We start from the raw sequence: 19,974 nt of genomic DNA, 5'->3' as shown, positions 1-19,974 counted from the left end.
ATTTTGAATTAGACGGGCTCCGCACGCCTGCGCATGCCTTTCCTTTTCATAATAAACTGTTTCAGCTTGTATCCCGGGAATGGGATAATCCGGAGGCAACTCTTAGGGCCAGCCGCGCTATGGATAAGCTTTACCCTCTCCCTGCGGATTCCTTGGAGCTCCTTAGGGTGCCAAGGGTGGATTTGGCGGTCACTGCCATGGCTAAACATACCACCATTCCCGTAACAGGGGGTACGGCCCTTAAGGATCTTCAAGATCGGAAGCTGGAGACGTTGCTTAAGCGCATCTTTGAGGTTTCGGCCTTGGGAGTACGGGCGGCCGTTTGCAGCTGCATGGTACAAAGGGCTACCCTTCGTTGGGTACAACAGATGTTGACATCTCAAGATCTGCCTCTGGATGAAGCAGAGCAAGCAAACTGTATAGAATCCGCGGTGGCTTACGCCGCGGATGCCTTTTATGACCTCCTCCGCACTTCGGCCCGGTCTATGTCTTCGGCTGTGTCGGCACGGAGGTTACTCTGGCTGCGTCATTGGGCGGCGGACTCTTTCTCCAAGGCCCAACTCGGTTCCTTTCCCTTTCGGGGCAAGTTGTTGTTTGGCACAGAGTTAGAAGACCTTATCCGATCTTTGGGGGAGAATAAAGTGTTTAAGTTGCCAGAGGACAAGCCTAGATTTTTTCGCCCTTCGGGTACCTTCCGCGGACGGTTTCGCGGGCAACGCCGTTTTCGCTCGGGAAGGGGGTCCTCTTTTGCTACCCGACAGCCGTCTCCGCGTTCCCAGTCATGGACTCCTTCCTTTCGTGGTAGAAGGCCGGCACGCGCAGGGGCGTCTCATACCTTCGCCACCTCTAAGGCGGCTCAATGAAGGGACGCCGGTCCATTCCTCCGTCCCGGAGGTAGGAGGACGACTCTCTTACTTTCGGGAGGAATGGGCCACAATTACCTCAGACCAATGGGTCCTCGACATTATATCTCACGGCTATGCCCTAGATTTTGCAAGGCCCCTGCGCGATTTGTTCCTTATCTCTCCCAGCGGTTCTCAGGTAAAGCAACAGCGAATTGCTCAGACCCTGGAGCGATTGCAGGCGCTGGGTGCAATAGTGCCTGTGCCGCCCGCCGAGCAACACACAGGCCGTTATTCCATCTATTTCATCGTTCCCAAGAAGGAGGGCACATTTCGGCCGATTCTGGATCTCAAGCGAGTCAACAGGGCATTGCGCATACCGCGGTTTCGGATGGAGACCCTGCGCTCGGTCATAGCGGCGGTACACAAAGGCGAGTATTTGGCTTCCTTAGATCTCACGGAGGCTTACTTGCACATAGGGATACAAGAGTTCCATCAAAGATTTCTGCGCTTTATGGTCCTGGGATCTCACTTCCAGTTTTGTGCTCTTCCGTTCGGTCTGGCGACAGCTCCGAGGGTGTTCACCAAGGTAATGGTGGTGGTGGCGGCGAGTCTTCGGAGAGACGGAGTGTTGGTACACCCGTATTTGGACGACTGGCTCATCCGAGCAAAATCGCGACGTCTCTGCGAAGATGCGATTCAGGCAGTCCTTCACCGGCTCCACTCCTTGGGGTGGGTGGTCAATTACACCAAGAGCCATCTGTTCCCCTCCCAGAATTGGAATTTCTGGGCGCCTCGTTCGATATGAAAGTGGGAAAGGTTTCTCTCCCACAGGCAGGGGTGGAGCGTCTGATGGCGCACGTTCGCCGTCTCCTCGCCCTTCCCCTGCCTGTGGTATGGGATTACTTACAGGTTCTTGGATATATGGCATCCACACTGGATTTGGTTCCGTGGTCATTTGTGCATATGCGGCCGCTACAGAGGGCGCTTCTGTCTCGTTGGGACCCCAAATCGGAAGAGTTTCAGATACCTTTGCCACTCTTACCCCCAGCAAGGACCAGTCTACAATGGTGGTTGGATCCGGTCCACTTGCTCTAAGGCACCGATTTGGATCCGCCTCAATGGATCATTGTCACGACCGATGCCAGTCTGACGGGCTGGGGAGCAGTCTGTCAGTCTCAGTCCGCTCAGGGACGTTGGACGCCTCCTCAGACCAAGTGGTCGATCAATTGTTTGGAAACAAGGGCGGTTCGCCTAGCATTACAGCACTTTCTGCCTTTGATTCGGGACAGAGCAGTTCGGGTTCTGTCCGACAACGCAACCACGGTAGAGTATATAAATCGGCAAGGCGGTACACGGAGTCTACCGGTAGCAACCGAAGCCAGCCAGTTGATGGTGTGGGCAGAGCAGCACCTGTCTCGGATTGCAGCGTCCCACATCGCAGGAGTCGACAACGTTCAAGCAGACTATCTCAGCCGGCAACGACTAGACCCGGGAGAGTGGGAACTATCTCCCGAGGCACTCAGACTCATCTGTCGCCGGTGGGGAACTCCCTGGTTGGACCTCATGGCATCTCGTTTGAATGCCGAGGCAGCTCGCTTCTTCAGTCGCAGAAGGGAACACGGGTCGGAGGGCGTAGACGCGCTAGCTCTTCCCTGGCCCGCGCACGTTCTTCTGTATGTGTTTCCACCGTGGCCGTTGGTGGGGAAAATATTGCGTCGCATAGAATCCCACACGGGACCCGTCATTCTCGTAGCTCCGGAGTGGCCGAGGAGGCCGTGGTTCGCTGACCTCATCAATCTAGCGGTGGACGGCCCCTTGCGGCTCGGTCATCTGCCTCGACTCCTTCGGCAGGGTCCAGTATTTTTCGACCAGGCCGATCGCTTTTGTCTAGTGGCTTGGCTTATGAGAGGCGGCAATTGAGAAGGAAAGGATATTCCGAGTCGGTCATTACTACTCTTCTGCAGGCTCGTAAGCCCTCTACCTCGGTTGCTTATGTCAGGGTATGGAAGGTTTTTGACTCCTGGTGTCAGGGTCTGGAAGTGCCGTCGCGGAAGGCTACGGTGTCTCATATTCTGACTTTTTTGCAAGAGGGTCTAAAGAAGGGTTTATCCTATAATTCTCTGCGTGTGCAGGTAGCGGCCTTAGGCTGTTACCGCGGTAAACTTGACGGAGTTTCCATTGCCATGCATCCGGACGTTGCACGATTTTTAAAGGGAGTTAAACATTTGCGACCCCCGGTGCGACCTATCTGTCCTTCTTGGAGTTTAAATTTGGTTCTCCGGGGTCTTTGTACTTCTCCGTTTGAGCCTCTACGAAGGGCTACTCTCAAGGATCTCACTCTCAAAACTGTTTTTCTCGTCGCTATTTGTTCAGCTCGCCGAATCTCGGAACTTCAGGCGTTGTCTTGTAGGGAACCTTTTCTCCGTATTTCTAATTTGGGGGTTTCTCTACGTACCGTTCCTTCGTTTTTGCCTAAGGTAGTTTCCGCCTTTCACGTCAACCAGACGGTGGACCTACCGGCATTTGCGGTGGACGGGGCTGAGGCGTTGCGGCAACCGGAACTTCGCAAGTTGGATGTTCGAAGGACGCTCTTGCGGTACCTGGACGTTACCAACCCCTTTCGGTTGTCTGATCATCTGTTTGTCTTGTGGGGTGGTCCAAAGAAGGGAAATAAAGCTTCAAAAACTACGATCGCACGCTGGTTGAAAGAGGCGATTGTGTCTACTTACATTTCCCAAGGTCGCGCCGTTCCGGAGGGTCTTAAGGCTCATTCTCTGCGCTCCCAGGCGGCGTCGTGGGCAGAGAGTGGGTTTATTTCCTCGCAGGAAATTTGCCGAGCGGCTACTTGGAAGACATTGCACACCTTTGCGAGACATTACCGTTTGGACGTGCGCGCTCCGACGGTGGACTCATTCGGCAGTGGTGTGCTTCGTGCGGGACTGTCAGGGTCCCACCCCGTTTAGGGCAGCTTGGGTACTTCCCAGCAGTCTGGACTGATCCTGGTACGTACAGGGAAAGGAAAATTAGGACTTACCTGATAATTTTCATTCCTGTAGTACCAAGGATCAGTCCAGACGCCCGCCCATTTCAGTGAAGAGTGTAGAGTCCCGCAACTGTTGTTTTTTCGTGTTTTTCGGGTTCCGTTTTTTACGGGCACTTGCTTGTTTTCATGGTTTCCTCGTTTTTTCCACATGTTCATATACTTTTCATCTTTATATTGAGCTAGTCACAGAATTTGCCATTGTTTTCTAATTTCATAATGCTTTGTATGGATTATACTGGAGGATCGCAGGGGGCGCACCAGGGTATATCAGTGGTGCCTTTTCAGTTTCTCTCTGACTCCATCTGCTGGACGGGAGGCATAACCCAGCAGTCTGGACTGATCCTTGGTACTACAGGAATGAAAATTATCAGGTAAGTCCTAATTTTCCTTTTAAAAAGTCATGTTTTTAAACTTTTCTTAAAGGTTTTGAGATCTCTTTGTAATCTGATCTCTAGAGGCATTGTGTTCCAAAGTGTGGAGCCTGCTAAAGATAAGGCCCTTTCTCTCACTTGGGTTAGTCTTGCTGTCTTTACTGAGGGAATGGTTAAGAGTGCTTTATTTGCCGATCGAAGGTTTCTGTGTGGGACGTGCACTCGCAATGCTGTGTTTAGCCAGTCCGATTTTTCATCATGTATTCGTTTATGTATGGTACATAGGGCTTTGTAATTAATTCTGTGTTCAATAGGTAGCCAATGTAATTCCGCCAGGATTTCAGTTATATGGTCCCTCCTCCTTTTTCCGGTTAGTATTCTAGCTGCCATGTTTTGAAGTATTTGAAGTGGCCTTAATGTTGTATTTGGGAGTCCTAATAGAAGGGCATTACAGTAGTCAGTGCTGGAGAAAACTAGTGCCTGAAGTACTGTTCTGAAACCAGTTAGTTTTAGTAGTGGTTTTAGTTTTCTGAGTACCATGAGTTTTGCATAGCCTTCTTTTACTTTTAACGATATGTGCTATTTTAGATTGATTTCAGGGTCCTTTATTATTCCAAGGTTTCATACTTTTTCAGTTAGTTCAGTTTTCTGGTTGTCTTTGAGGATTATTGGAGTTTGGATGATTTCAATATTTTTCCGTTCTAAGTGTAGGAATTCTGTTTTTTCAATATTAATCACAAGTTCCATTCGGTTTAGTAGTTGTTTTATAATCTCTAGGTACATGTTAGCTAGGTTTAACGTTTTCTCTAATGTGTCATCTATTGGTAGAATTAGTTGAATATCATCTGCATAAATGTAATGTATGATTTCTAGTCCTGCAAGCAGATGATATAAGGACAGCATGTATATGTTAAAGAGGGTTGTAGACAGGGCTGATCCCTGCGGTACTCCTGATTGACTTTTTCTGATAATGCGTTGTTGATCTGAACTTGGAAGAATCTATTATTTAGATATGAACTGAGTTTATTGTTTTGCTGTGTAATCCGATTTCTTCTAGTCTATTTAGTAGTATTTTATGGTTTACTGTGTCGAAGGCTGCTGCTAAGTCTAGCATTATTAGAATGTAATGTTTACCGCTATCAAAACCTCTTAGAATGTTATCTGTTAGCGAGAGAAGTAGTGTCTCAGTGCTGTAGTGTAGTTCTTAATTTTTTGGGGCTTTGGTTCTTAAGTATTTCTATGATGTAACCATGGTAAGGCCTTGTTTTTGGCTTTTTATGTTTGCTTGTTTTGCTGAGGTTTAATTGGCACAGGGCATTGTTTATTCTTGGAGTCTAATGTTTACCTTGCGCTGTATATGTGCGTGCAATGATTTTTAAGATATTGGATAATGGTGTATGTGCTGATGTAATTCATAATCTATACATTTGCAATTAATGCCTATGTTTTGAACAGGTTTTGATCCACCTTGTACAGGTGAATTGCAACCTGCTCAAAACATAGGCATTACAATACAATATACTGCAGAATTTGTGCTGCATTCTCCCCTTCCTCCCATTGCAGAATTCATGAAGAACCCGCTTGCGTGAGCAGAGTAACGCAGAGTCAGTGCCGTGAGCTGACTGGAGGAGCAAAAGCTGGTGTAATTGTCCTTGCAAAAAGAGCTAGGTTCACTGAACCGGCAAGAGGAGGAGAAGCTGTGCAGCAATCTCTTGCATATAATGTAAAGACCTGGCTCCATGAGCTGGTGAAGATGAGGAAAAATTGGTGCTGTTATCCTCCCCCATTGGCAGCTTTCTGTGCAAGTGAGGAGGTGCCCCAACTCCCATGATGTTCTCACAAGAGCAGTGCAGGATTTTGGGGCACTGTGTAGCTTGCACTTTTGAGAGCTGCACAGTGCAGGATGAAGTCAGCTGTTCAGGGGGCAGTGCCTACGGCGCATGTCAGGAGGTGAGCATGTTAGGGAGAGATGGGGAAACAGGCTAGATTTGATAATGCTTGATCAGATGTTGGGCAAGTTCAAAATCAAGTTGCTGGGCATGACCAAATGATTAAGAGCAATACCCAGAGGATCTCCTCAGTAGAAAAACAGTATGATTCTTTGGAGAAATGTGATTTGGCTCTGATTAAGGATCAGGATTTCATTCAGCTCAGATTGGAGGCATTAGAGTATAATTCTAGGAAATTAAATTTGAGGATATTTAATTTTCCTAAGTCCTTAATGTTCTCTCCAATTGAATTAGGACATTTTGTGTAGATATGCTTAAAGTTCCTCAGGATTCTGTTCCACCTATCACTAGGGTCTTTAATCTGCCTTCTAGACAGTGACGTCCCTGTTACTACTTCCCCTTTGCAATGTGTAATGCATTAGAAAATGTAACTGCTTTGCTGCAAGAGTCTCAGATAGAAATTCAGGGTACTGCTACTTTCCTGCTTGTTTTTGCTATGGAACTTGATCGTATATGGACTATGAAAATGGTTTTTTCGTGTCTCTAAGTGTTTCCTTGGCCAGCAACTGGCATTATTTCCTGATGTTGCTAAGGCGACTCAACTGAGATGGAAGGCCTTTTTAATTAAAATGCAATGTGTAATTGATCCTGGAGCTTTATTTCTTCTTCAGTTTCCCTGTAAATATATTGTAAAACTAGGTATAAATAAATACCTTTTCTTTGATCCTGCCCTGTTGGAAAGGTTTTTTTTCAAAATCGAGAGAGACCCTTGACAGTTCCTTCTTGGCTTAGCAATCCTTTTGTGTTAATATTATAGAGAATTATTGTAAAATATTCTTGTGCTATATTTCCTTTCTAATTTTTTTTATACCTGACTTAGGGCCTCATTTTCTAAAGTATCGCAGGCCTGTGATACTTTAGAAGATGCGGGGCGGGGGGCCGAAACGGGGGGCGGGCCTGCGCTGCCGGATTCGCACTCAATAGCGCCACCATAGGAGGTGTAGCTATTGGGAGCGAAATAGGCAGCGAAAAGGCACCTACCTTTTCGCTGTCCGCGGTGTTGGCGCAGAGTCGGCCCTGGTGATGCCCCGACTCCTCCTCTTCCGGGGCCGTCTCTGCCCCGACTCCGCCCCCATCCTGGTATCACACGCGATAAGGGACTTTTCACGTGCGAGCGGCTTGGAAAATGAGGCCCTTAGTCCCCCAATTGGGTTCTTAAGTGGATGAACATTTCTGTTTTTTGAATATATTGTGTTATGGAATGTTTGTTTTCCTTTTTGTCATCCAATATGTTTTTTTTTTTTTTTTAATTCTAAAAATTTTGAAAATAAAAAAAAAAAAGTGCTAAAAGGAGACCCAATATTGACTGCATACTGAGGCCCTCTAAGGCATTCCCAGTCCATTCAGCTATAATGGAGATGCTGGGAATGCCATGATGCAACATTTAAATGCTGAAGAGCTATGGAAAAATTGTACTTGCTGCAACCGAGAGAGAAGTTATTCAGATTGCCTAAGGTAGAATGCTGTGGCAGCAGTGACCAAGAGAACCTCAATTCCAGTTGAAGGCAGAGTAGCGCTTAAGAACCTACAGAGTAGGAAGATAGAATCCACTTTGAAGAAATCATTCAGAATAGCTAGCCTTTCACTTCAGGCAGCCATCTGTGCAGGATATGTAGCAAGGCACTGTTCATATGGATGCAGCAATCTTCCTGGGGCAAGGATCCAGAGATCTCACAATCCAGTGGCATGCATATAGCATTGCTAGAGTTGGCAGCGGCCTTTGTAGTAGACGCCTTGTATGATTTGCTTAGGGCTTTGACCAAACAAATGGCAATGACAATATTGGCCAGGCGCTGTCTGTTCTTGGAAAATTGGGCAGCACATTCAGACTCTAAGGCCAGATTGGACTGACTCCCATTCAATTTAAAATATTATTGAAGAAATAAATCCTTACCACTAACTGACAGAAAGGACCTTGTTGCTATACTATCATTAAAGGTCTGCAAAAACAAAGATGCATTGGAACTATTTATGGAAGCAAACTGCATCTTTGAGTATTAACTTTTCTGCAATACATTTTAAATTATTTTGACCAATATAAAGTATGCAGAATTTTGCAGCATTTGAAATTTTTATGCGCAGAATTCCCCCAGCAGTAAGAGATGGCAGTGAGAAACCAAGAGCAAGTCAGTGACTCAGAGTAAAATTTAAGGTCCGTTTTGAAGTGTCACGAAAGGTGAAATATTAATAAAAACCTATTATTTTTGTGAATCTTTAAAATTAATTGGAATATTCATCAGTCATATTAACCACCATAGACGTGTCTAGCTTTTTGTTTTTTGCTAAAATTTCTACAGTTATTACATTGCTCATATTTCAGGGGAGAAAACCAAATGTTGGAAACTAGTGATTTTTTGTTTGTTTTTTTTTAAATAAAACATACCCACTTACACTTCTTGTGTTTTGTTTTGTTTTTTAAATTCAAGTCTGAAAATCTTTCAGGTGGATTCCTGGGATGAGGTACTGAAAGGACTCTCTTCAGCAGGAAATTTAATAGTAATAAGGCAGACTGGCAAACGGTAGTTCCTAAAAGATTTTAAAGATGTTGCATCTCACTTTCAATGTTTATATGAAAACCACCATATCTGGATTAGAATTTTGAAGTCAATTTGAATTTTTATTTATTTTTTTTGCTATGCTCCAAGGGTTTTTCTGTAACTGACAGGTGGGGCCCCAAGTGGGAAGATTTGTGGGCCATAGATTTAATCTAGATCTAAAAAAAAAAAAAAGAGGGGGGGGGGGGGCGACTGGGATGGGATGGTGAGTGTTCCTGTATGCTGACAGCACTGGTGCAAATGGAGCTGGCAGGCTTCCTCTTGGAATTTGTTTTACCTGGCTCTGCTGTAGTGCTTCCACTGAGCTGAGGCTGGCAACTTCTTATTGTTTGGCTTGAAATGTGGACAAATGTGTTCATGTGAGACTGCCAAATTCATCTTATTCATCTTATAGCAGTCAAATTCTTCAGATATTTTTTTGTATTTATAACTTGCATTTGTGAATCGCCCAATCTCATGAAACTCTGTGTGATGTGCAAAAACTCACATGAAACATAAACAAAATATAAAAAAATAAAATAAAAATGAAACTGTGGCAATCTAAACATGCAGTAAAACAAAAATAAAACCAGAATTATCTTAAAAAATTAAATTTTTTCTTAAGCAATAACCTGGCAAAACAATGTCTTACATGATTTCCTAAACAGCATGGTATTCCCTGTCTCTAAGTTCTAAAGGAAGTGAGTTCCTAACTGTTGGACCATAACACGAAACAGATTTTTTTTACTAGTATGAACCAGCTTGACTTTTGCTAGCACCTCTAATAAGAAAGCATGTTACATTTACCAACACAGCGTCATCCCTTCATAGCCACTTAAATTTATTTTGATAAAAATCCTGATATTTCTCAGAAGAGCAATATGAGGCTGATGAGTTCTTAGTCCTGCTGCATCCTTAGCAGGACACTATCTGGGAAGGTATTGATTAAGGTTACTAAGGTTCATCTACCATTCTTTATCACTTTATTCACCTCTTGTCTTTAGGGTGTTTTGATTGATGTGAGTTTGGTGTTGTGTGGTTTTTTTTTTTATTTTTTTTAATTGCAGTATATTTCTGTTACAGGTTCAGAAGCTTTGCGATCGAGTGGCTTCGTCTACACTACTGGATGACCGAAGGGATGCTGTGCGGGCTCTCAAATCGCTATCAAGGGTTTGTGTCATTTGAGAGTTAGCCCAAAAAGAAAGCTTAATGGTTGATTTTAAAAGGCGAACACATGCACATGGACGCACTTGATTTTATAATATGCGTGCGGCATGTGCGGGCAGCTGCCCCATTCGCGTGCCCGAGGCGGGAATTTTTTAATTGCTTGTGGCGACACGATCGGCATTTCCCAGTTTCCTCCCAATCTGCTCCAATTAAGGAGCGGACTGGGAGGGAACTTCTCTAACCCTATCTAATCCTATCCTTTCTCCCTTTTCCCCTCTCCTCCTTGATCACTAAACCTACCCTATCTATCCCCAATTTTTTTGTTTTTATATTTACTGCTCCGGAGGAGCAGAAGTAAACTCCGTACGCCGGCCATCTGCCGGAGCGTGCTTCCCCAGGACAGCATCTAATGGCTTTGTCCTGGCGCACTATCCCACCCCTCCCCGCTCAGACCATGCCCCCGGCTCACCCCTTTTAGCTGACCCAGCATTTCAGCGCATATCGGGGGTTACATGTGTGGTTGGGCCTGGCCATGCGCATAACCCCCATATTTTGCACACGTGGGCCTTTTAAAATTCGGGCTCTAGTTAGTGTGCTGTGTAAGAATGATGGTAGAAATATGGTGCCTGTTTACAGTAGGTCCCCTGAGGTACAAGCTTAAACTGTTTATGACAATTAAAAGAAACTTGGTAGTTGAAGATTTTAGATGTAAATATTTAACATTCAGAACTAAAACTTTATAAGGTAGGTATGTTCCAATAATTCTGTAAGGAACAGAGGTTTTGCAAACCATGCGAAAGAATATAGCCAGCAGGGGGAATATTGTGCAATGCTATCATGATTTTAATACATTTTTTACAAATGTTTAAATTGAACCAGTAAGATGACATCAGCTCTATAGAAAAATAATGCTGGTATCAGAAATCTTCTATGTTTTTAAAGATCCACCTTTATTTTGTTTTCAGAAATACCGCCTGGAAGTAGGCAGCCAAGCTATGGAACATCTTATCAATGTTTTGCAGACAGACCGGTAAGTGTTTTGTTTTGTTTTTGTTTATTTAATTTTCTAATTTATTTTAAGTAGGAGTTGAAATTGATCAGTGAGTAAATTATATTTTTCTCCAAGGTGAAAATCAGCAAAGCAGTTGAATGATAGCAATGAAACCTCAAACTATAAATAATGAGGTCAATATTCAAAAGCATTTAGCTGACTAACTCAGAAGTTAGTCGGCTAAATGAATATTTGTTCATGCTTCTGGCTAAATACTAGCTGGCTAATGTTTGGAGGCTAGAATTTAGCTAGATAAGTTAGGGGCGTTCCAGGGGCATAACTTGGAGGAGTTAAGTTAGCTGGCAAACTCCGATATTCAGGGTTAGCTGGATGACTTAGCTGGCTTTGTCTGGTTGGTCCAAAGAGCTGTCCTAAAGTTAGCCGGCTAGCTTTAAGATGGCTATATTCAGTAGTGCGGCAGCAATATTGAATATACTTCCAAAGTTAGCCGGATAACAAACCTAATGATATGCTGCAATGCCAAATAATGCTAAGCAACTTATTAACTTTACAGCACCAAAATATGTGCAAAAAGACTTTTTGCATACTGTTTTCACAAAATAAGAAAACCTTAAGTTTACTAAAAAGGATCAGTGTACAATATTTAACTTGAAAATTACACCAAACAAAAAAGATACATATAATCAAAAATCTTTCAAATATAACTTATACAAAAATGTTTTTATATAATAAAAAAATGTTTAATCAATTCAGTTTTTACAAAACAATAATAAATCTGATAATATAATGCACATGAAAAAAATAAAAAGCAAAAAAACAAAATAAAAAGACAGCAGTTGATCCTTGATCTCTCTGTTTCTGGCTTTTGGAAATAGTTTTTGGGAAGAACATGTGTGATCAACATTGCATTGACTAATTGAAAACAATTTTGTAGAGGGGTGTGTTCATGGTGTAGATATGGGTTGTTTAAATTTGTTGGGCCCTTCGTTTTATTGTCTTATTTATTTTGTCATGTGCATTATGTTGTATTATCAGATTGATTATTTTTTTGTAAAAATTGTTTGAATTGAATAAAGATTTTTTTATTATATAAAATTTTTTGTAGAAGTTATATTTGAAAGATTTTTGGTTATTATATGTATATTTTTTTGTTTGGCAAAATAAGAGAACATCTCATTTGTGAAAGTGAGTTAGGAAACTTATAGGCATATGTTTTCTACTGGGTTTATTTGCATTTGTGTTCTAGTAGAAAACTTGCATGTGGTATATCATAGAAACATAGAAATGACGGCAGAAGAAGACCAAACGGCCCATCCAGTCTTCCCAGCAAGCTTCACACATTTTTTTCTCATACTTATCTGTTTCTCTTAGCTCTTTGGTTCTATTTCCCTTCCACCCCCACCATTAATGTAGAGAGCAGTGATGGAGCTGCATCCAAGTGAAATATCAAGCTTGATTAGTTAGGGGTAGTAGGGGAAGTAACCGCCGCAATAAGCAAGCTACACCCATGCTTATTTGTTTTACCCAGACTATGTTATTCCGCCCTTATTGGTTGTTTTTCTTCTCCCCTGCCATTGAAGCAGAGAGCTATGCTGGATATGCGTGAAGTATCAGTTTTTCTTCTCCCCTGCCGTTGAAGCAGAGAGCTATGCTGGATATGCGTGAAGTATCAGTTTTTCTTCTCCCCTGCCGTTGAAGCAGAGAGCTATGCTGGATATGCTTCTCCAGTTCATGGTCCTCGGGAGGCATTTTCAGTTCTGGGCTCTCCCATTCGGTTTAGCGACTGCTCCCTGCACCTTCACCAAGGTGATGGTGGTGGTGGTGGCAGCCCTCAGATGGGAGGGAATACTGGTTCACCCTACCTGGACGACTGGCTCATTTGAGTGAAATCGGAGGATCTCTGCAAGCAGGCGGTACATAAAGTCTTACACCGTCTGCGCTCCCTTGGTTGGGTCGTCCATCAGTCCAAGAGCCATTTTCTTCCTTCTCAGGTCCTGGACTGCTTGGGAGCATGATTCGATACCCAAGTTAGCAAAGTCTTTCTCATGGAGGAACGGATAACTAAGCTGTCATCACAAGTTCAACATCTCTTGACAGTTCCTGTATTTAAGGTTTGCGATTACTTGCAGGATCTTGGCTCCATGGCATCTTCTCTGGAATTGGTCCCGTAGGTGTTTGCTCATATGAGGCCTTTGCAGAGAACCTTGCTCTCCCGCTGGGATCTGATGTCTGAAGAATTCGAGGTTCCCATACCACTCACAGAGTCCGCCAGGTCCAGTTTTGGTTGGTGGCTTGCCCTCGACCAATTGAAGTGCCATGTGGACCTCGAGGTGCCTCAGTGGGTGATAGTAACCATCGACGCCAGCCTCTGCAGTTGGGGAGCAATGTGCCAATCGCAGTCGGCCCAGGGCCAGTGGTTACAAGAGGAGGCGCAGTGGTCCATCAATCGCCTAGAAATGAGAGCGGTATGCTTGGCATTGCAGAAATTTCTTCCTCTCGTCTGCAATCGGGCGGTGTAAGTTTTGTCCAACAATGCGACGACAGTGGCCTACATAAACCGTCAAGTAGGAACCAAAAGTCGCCCAGTAGCCTTAGAAGTGGAGATACTGATGGCCTGGGTGGAACAGCATTTAGCCCTGTTGACGGCCTCTCATATTGCAGGGACCAACAATGTGCAGGTGGATTTTCTAAGCCGTCAAAGGCTGGACCCTGGAGAATGGGAGCTGTCTTTGGACGTAATGACGCTCATCTCTCGCTGGTGGGGCACTCCTCATTTGGACTTGATGGCGACTCAGAAGAATGCCAAGGCACCACGGTTTTTCAGTCGCAGAAGGGAACATGGGGAGGAAGAGGTAAATGCCCTGGTACTTCCTTGGTCCCATGACGTTCTTCTCTACGTGTTTCCTCCATGGCCTCTAATAGGCAAGATTCTGCGATGAATAGTTCACCCAGGGACAATAATCCTAGCAGCTCCGGAGTGGCCTCATTGAACATGGTTTGTGGATCTAGTCAACCTGGCTGTAGACAGTCCTCTGCGCCTGAGTCCTCTTCCAAACCTGTTGCGTCAGGGTCCTGTATTTTTTGACCAGACGGATCGCTTTTGTCTAGCCTCCTGGCTTATGAGAGGAAACAGTTGAGGAAAAAAAGTTAACCTGAGGAGGTCATCACCACTCTGTTGCAGGCGCAGAAGACCTCTACTTCTCTAACTTATATCAGAGTGTGGGAGGGTCTTCGATTCTTGGTGTCGTGAGCAAGGGGTCTTCCCTCGTCAGTCCTTAGTGGCACAGATTCTAGCATTCCTTTAGAAAGGCCTCAGCAAAGGGTTATCCGTTAACTCCCTCTGGGTACAAGTAGTGACATTGGATGTCTCAGAGGCAAGATTGAGGGTGCGACTCTGGCAGCGCACCCTGATGTGGTACGTTTTCTTCGAGGGGCAAAGCACTTGAATCCTCTGGTCTGTTCTGTATGTCCGTCGTGGAGTGTTAATTTGGTGCTCAGTGTTTTATGTGAACCTCCTTTTGAGCCCCTCAAGAAGGCCACCTTAAAGGATCTAACTCTAAAGATGGTGTTTTTGGTTGCTATCTGCTCCGCTTGGAGGGTCTCCGAAATTCAAGCCCTCTCCTGTAGGGAACCCTTTCTATGGATTTCTGATTCCAGGATTTCGCTCAGAATGGGTCCATCTTTTCTTCCAAAGATTGTCTCAGCCTTCCACTTAAATCAGTCAGTGGAGCTTCCGGCTTTTCCTGCTATCAATTAGGATGCCCCTCACGCCAGAGAATTGAAGCGTCTGGATGTCAAGAGTTCTCTTGCGTTACCTCAAGATCAACAATGCCTTTTGGATTTCAGATCATCTTTTTATTCTATGGAGTGGCACTAAGAAAGGTCATAAAGCGTCAAAAACGACCATTGTCCGTTAGTTGAAAGAGACCATCGCTTCCCCTTATATTTGTTGCGGACGGCCTGTTCTGGACGGTTTATAAGCTCATTCGATCCGGTCATAAGCTGCTTCCTGGGGAGTGGGGGGCCATCAGCTCCCTCAGTGTCGATGACTGCAGGGATCCTGGAGATAGGTCATCGCCCAGGTCCTCCCAGCTGAAGAAGGGATCTGGTTCCTCCTCTCCGGTCTTGGCACCAGGGTAAACCCATGCCGAGCATTGATGGAAGCTGAAGAAGCATCAGCATTAGTCTCCGCTGATTCACAGTGCCGAGCATGGGGACGGTTTGGCTGTGGCTGAGAAACCTCTTAATATCCAAGTTATCTGGGGATTCGCCACGGCTTCCACCTGTCTTGATGTCAGCCAGTGATCTTCCTCTTGGTTCCGAAGAGGATGTGGCTATGCCTTCTGCCTCGCAATCAATGTTGGCATTGGCTATCTTCGAGGAGGAGTTGGAGAAATGAGTGCAGCTAGCTGTGGAGAAGGAATTGCAGGACCTCTGTGGGAGAACCATGGAGAGCACTGTTTTTCTTCAAGCCACTACTTGACTCCTTGTAGCCACTCATCAGCATATTACTGACACTGCCATCAGAGTCTGTGCCTGCTACCTCACCAATGCCCAAAGGGCATTTGGCTATCCCAATGATCATCCTGTGTTCCTCTGAAGAGGAAGCTTCCCCGAGGGATTGTGGGGACCCTCGGGGACCAATCCCCAACGGCCAGCTGCTCTGGTCACCCCACAGTTTGAACTGCAAGAGAGCCTTAGCCTTCTGCCTGGAGAGGACAGCAGGCCATAGGCAGTCCATCTCTTTTGACAGGAACAGATTGGGTTGCTAAGCAGACTCTGTCCAACTGGCTAGCGGTTGCATTTCTTTCTGCTATGTGCAGGCGGGTCTGCAGCTTGGGAGCTTTGTCAAGTCTCACTCTGTTTGTTTGAGCTATGGCAGCTTCAGTGGCCCACTTACAGGTGGTCCCCGTGGACGAGATCTGCAAGGTTGCGACATGGAGTTCCCTCCACACCTTTCCCTCGCACTACTGTCTGGACAGGGACGGCCGACATGATAGCAATTTCGGCCAGTCTGTCCTCTGGAATCTCAGATGAAAAACCCAACTCTTCCTACCTTAGGCCCTTTATTCGGGTTCAGGTTGATTCCTTGTGTTACTAACATCACCTCGGTTGTTGTGCCTATTGGCACCTGGTTAGGTGACTGTTGATCCCCTTGTTCGGGAACAGCTTGTAGCTAGGTATTCACCCATCCTGCTTGTCCTAGGAGAAAGCAGAGTTGCTTACCTGTAACAGGTATCCCCTGTATGTACCTGGATCAGTCCAGACCGTGGGTTATGCCTCCCTTCCAGCAGATGGAGACAGAAGAAAACTTGTGAGGTGCCCCCTATTACCCTAGTGCGCCCTCTGCGTTCCTTCAGTATTCTTCTGTCTCCAGCAGATGAAGGTTGTAGAACCTGCGGTCCCCACTTAAATTTCAAACTGGGTTACAAGGAAAGTTAGGAGACTAATTTTTTCTTCCCCTTTCCTTTCACAGTACTTGAGTCTTTTGAATGGATCAAGTTTAAAAAAAAAAAAAAAGTTAATTTAAATTCACACAGCAAAGTGTTGTAAGGCTTTCTAAATTGCCTGCTTTACAGCTCGCATTTGTACCTGGCTTTGAGAATAGGCATTTATTTCTCAGGTAGGTCCGGGTTCTTTTAATCTTGGTTTATCTGTTCCTGGTTCCTAGGGGTGCAAGCTGGTGGTCCAGCCGCTCCCCCTGCCCTAAGACCGACTGACCTGAGAGGCGGCATTTCTCGGGGCTGTGATTGCTGAGAGGTGCCATTCTTCAGCTTGTTTATTGAAAAAAAACAAACAAAAAAACCCACCAAGCTTAATCGGTCGTTAGGGGCGAAGGTTTGGCTCCGTTTTACTTTCCCTGCAGCTGTCAGGGACCATTCCAGGGGTAAATTTTGTTCAGTGGCTCAGCTGTTCACTTCCCCCATGCCGCATGGGACGCGATGCTCAGCCTGCGGGAAGCCCGGAATGCGGATCTCCCACGAGGGCATTTGTACCAGATGGCTCCCCTGCAGGGAGAGTTCCTCGAGGGCGGATAGTCGGCCAGGAGGTATTCTCAAGCACGTCTTCACTCGGGGGGTGTCGGCCCCGATCCCATCGAGCGTGGGAAAAGCGACCATTTTGCATTCGGATCTGTATGATACAGCGCAGCCACAGGGCAGGCTCGATTTTGATTTCTCTTACCCTCCACCTGTTTTGTCTCCGGAGGAACCCCCCAGTGGACCCCTCAGCCTCGGGGGCAGATTCAGGGCACAGCTCTTTTGCTCCTCCGGATTGGGCCCATCCTCCACCTGCCTTTTCAGCAGATTTTATACTGGTAATGCACAATGCTTACCTGGCCCGTATGAATCAGCAGGATAGCTTTCCTTCTGGGCCCCCTCCCCCTAAGGTAAGCAGATTTGATGGCTCCCAGGATGTTTCTGGGATCCCCTCAGGCTCTGCTCGTGTTCGAGTAGTTCCCATTCCAGTTTTTCCGGACTTGTCTCCTGTTGATCTGGATCTGGACCAGGATGCTGCTGCATCCAGCATGCACGTGGAGGGGGATGATCCCAGGGTCTTGCGACTTTTTAAAAGAGATGAGCTGGAACCACTTATTCCCCATGTGCTATTGGAATTGGATATAGATGTGCCTGGTGGGTCCTGAGACGCGAGTACAGGGGCGTCAAAGGGTAATCCTGTTTTAGCGGGACTACGTCCCCCTGCGAAAACCTTTCCTTTCCACCCCATGCTACTTCAGCTGCTGTCCAGAGAGTGGGATTCTCCTGACTCGAGCCTGCGAGTGGGACGAGCTATGGATAAACTCTATCCTCTCCCGGAGGAATTCTTAGAACTTCTCAAAGTTCCAAAGGTGGACGCGTCTGTGTCGGCGGTCACTAAGAGGACCACCATCCCGGTTACAGGAGGGACAGCTTTGCGCGACCTACAGGACCGAAAACTGGAAGTCTACCTCAAGAGAGGCTTTGAGGTGTCAACCTTGGGAGTCAGAGCAGTGGGCTGCAGCTCTCTAATGCAAAGAGCAGGTCTGAGATGGGTACAGCAGTTGCTCAGTACACAGGAGCTGCCACCTGGAGAAGCTCAACAAGCAGAGCGCCTGGAGGCAATGATTGCTTATTCGGTGGATGCACTCTGTGATCTCTTGAAGGTCTGCAGTCTCGGCTAGACGTCTCCTGTGGCTCTGTAACTGGTCAGCAGACTCTTCTTCCAAGTCGCATCTGGGTCCTCTTCCTTTTAAGGGTAAGTTGTTTGGTGAGGATTTGGAGCAGATCATCAAATCCCTTGGGGAGAACAAAGTACACAAGCTCCCAGAAGACCGTCCGAGGAATTTCAGAACCTGTTTCAGAGGGCAACGGCATTTTTTGCAATCGAGATCTGTTTCCCAACGTTCTCCGTCTGTCAGGTCTCAATCCTGTTCACATTCCTTTAGTGGCCGCAGATCCCCTCGAGGGGGCTTGCCACAATGATCCGCTTCCAAGTCAACCCAATGAAGGGTCGCCGGCCCACTCCTCACCACCCAGAGTAGGGGGACGTCTCTCCCTGTTTTACGAGGAGTGGGTCAAAATCACATCGGATCGGTGGGTCCTGGATATTCTACAGCACGGTTATGCTTTAGTTTGCTCAGCTCCTAAGAGACAGGTTCCTTTTCTCCCCCTGCGGACCATTACAGAAGCAGCTAATCGTGCGTCAGACGCTCAACAGACTCCTAGACCTTGGAGCTATTCTCCCTGTACCGCCGAAGGAGCAAGGCGCAGACCACTATTCAGTCTACTTTGTGGTTCACAAAAAGGACAATGCTTCAGGTCGATCTTGGATCTCAAGACAGTCAACCGAGCCCTCAAAGTTCCGCATTTTCGAATGGAAACGCTATGCTCAGTGATAGCGGCGGTATGCAGCGGGGAATTCTTGGCGTTCTTAGACCTCACAGATGCTTATCTCCACGTCCCCATCCACAAAGCTCCTCAGATTTCTCCGGTTCAAGATTCTGGGCCAGCATTACCAATTTCAAGCCCTGCCTTTTTGTCTGGCGACCGCTCCCCCGCACCTTCACCAAGGTAAATGGTATTGCTGGCAGCGGCTCTAAGGAAGGAGGGAGTCCTGGTTCATCCCTACCTGGACGACTGGCTTATTCGGGCGAAGTCCAAGGATCTTTGCAAGCAGTCGGTCAACAATGTATTGAATCTCCTAAGCTCTCTTGGATGGGTTGTCAACGTTGCCAAGAGCAGTCTTACTCTGTTGCAGACTCTGAATTTCTTGGGGGCTCATTTCGACATCAGTGTGGGCAAAGTGCTCCTGCATCAGGATCGGGCGCTCAATCTCATTTCCCAGATTCATCGTTTCCAGCGCCTGCCACTTCCCACGGTATGGGATTATCTCCAAGTGCTAGGATCAATGGCCTCCACTATAGACTTGGTACCCTGGGCTTTTGCATATTTGCGACCTTTACAGAGAGCGTTGCTCTCCTGTTGGAAAACGGTGACGCAGGAATTTCAAGCTCCCTTGCTGCTCCCGGATCTTGCCAAAAACAGCCTGGGCTGATGGCTCAGTCTGGATCACTTGCTCAGCGGAGTAGACTTGGAAGTGCCGCAGTGGGTGGTCATCACCACGGATGCCAGTCTCTCCGGCTGGGGGGCAGTGTGCCAAACTCAGGCAGCGCAGGGCACTGGTCATCGGAGCAAGCAAAATGGCCGATTAATCGCCTGGAGACCCGGGTGGTCCGTCTGGTGCTGAAGCAATTTTTCCCTTTAGTGCACGGCATACCTGTGTGGATTCTGTCCGACAACGCTACCATGGTGGCATCCATCAATCGACAAGGGGAAACGAAGAGTTGGCACGTCTCTCGGGAGACAGACAAACTCATGGCATGGGCAGAGCGACATCTAATGCGACTGGCAGCTTCCCATATTGCGGGAGTGGACAATGTGCAAGCGGATTTCTTAAGCCAGCAGAGATTGGATCCCGGAGAGTGGGAATTATCCGGAGAAGCAATGGCTCTTCTG

General features: G+C 46.4%; 1 protein-coding gene across 5 annotated transcripts in view; it reads left to right on the top strand.

Moving 5' to 3' along the window:
* USO1 (USO1 vesicle transport factor) overlaps positions 1-19,974 on the top strand; it is a 232,084-nt gene that overhangs the window by 10,908 nt on the left and 201,202 nt on the right. For all 5 annotated transcript variants that reach the window (XM_029598247.1, XM_029598222.1, XM_029598211.1 and 2 more), the window contains exons 2-3: positions 9,886-9,972; positions 10,935-10,999. In XM_029598247.1, coding sequence (XP_029454107.1) covers positions 9,886-9,972; positions 10,935-10,999 — 152 coding nt within the window. The remainder of the gene's footprint in view (positions 1-9,885; positions 9,973-10,934; positions 11,000-19,974) is intronic.

This window comes from Rhinatrema bivittatum, chromosome 1, assembly GCF_901001135.1.
Source record: "Rhinatrema bivittatum chromosome 1, aRhiBiv1.1, whole genome shotgun sequence".
NCBI classification, from domain to species: Eukaryota; Metazoa; Chordata; class Amphibia; order Gymnophiona; family Rhinatrematidae; genus Rhinatrema; species Rhinatrema bivittatum.
The sequence above is the reverse complement of the archived record's forward strand: the minus strand, read 5'-3'. Positions and strand labels throughout refer to the sequence as shown.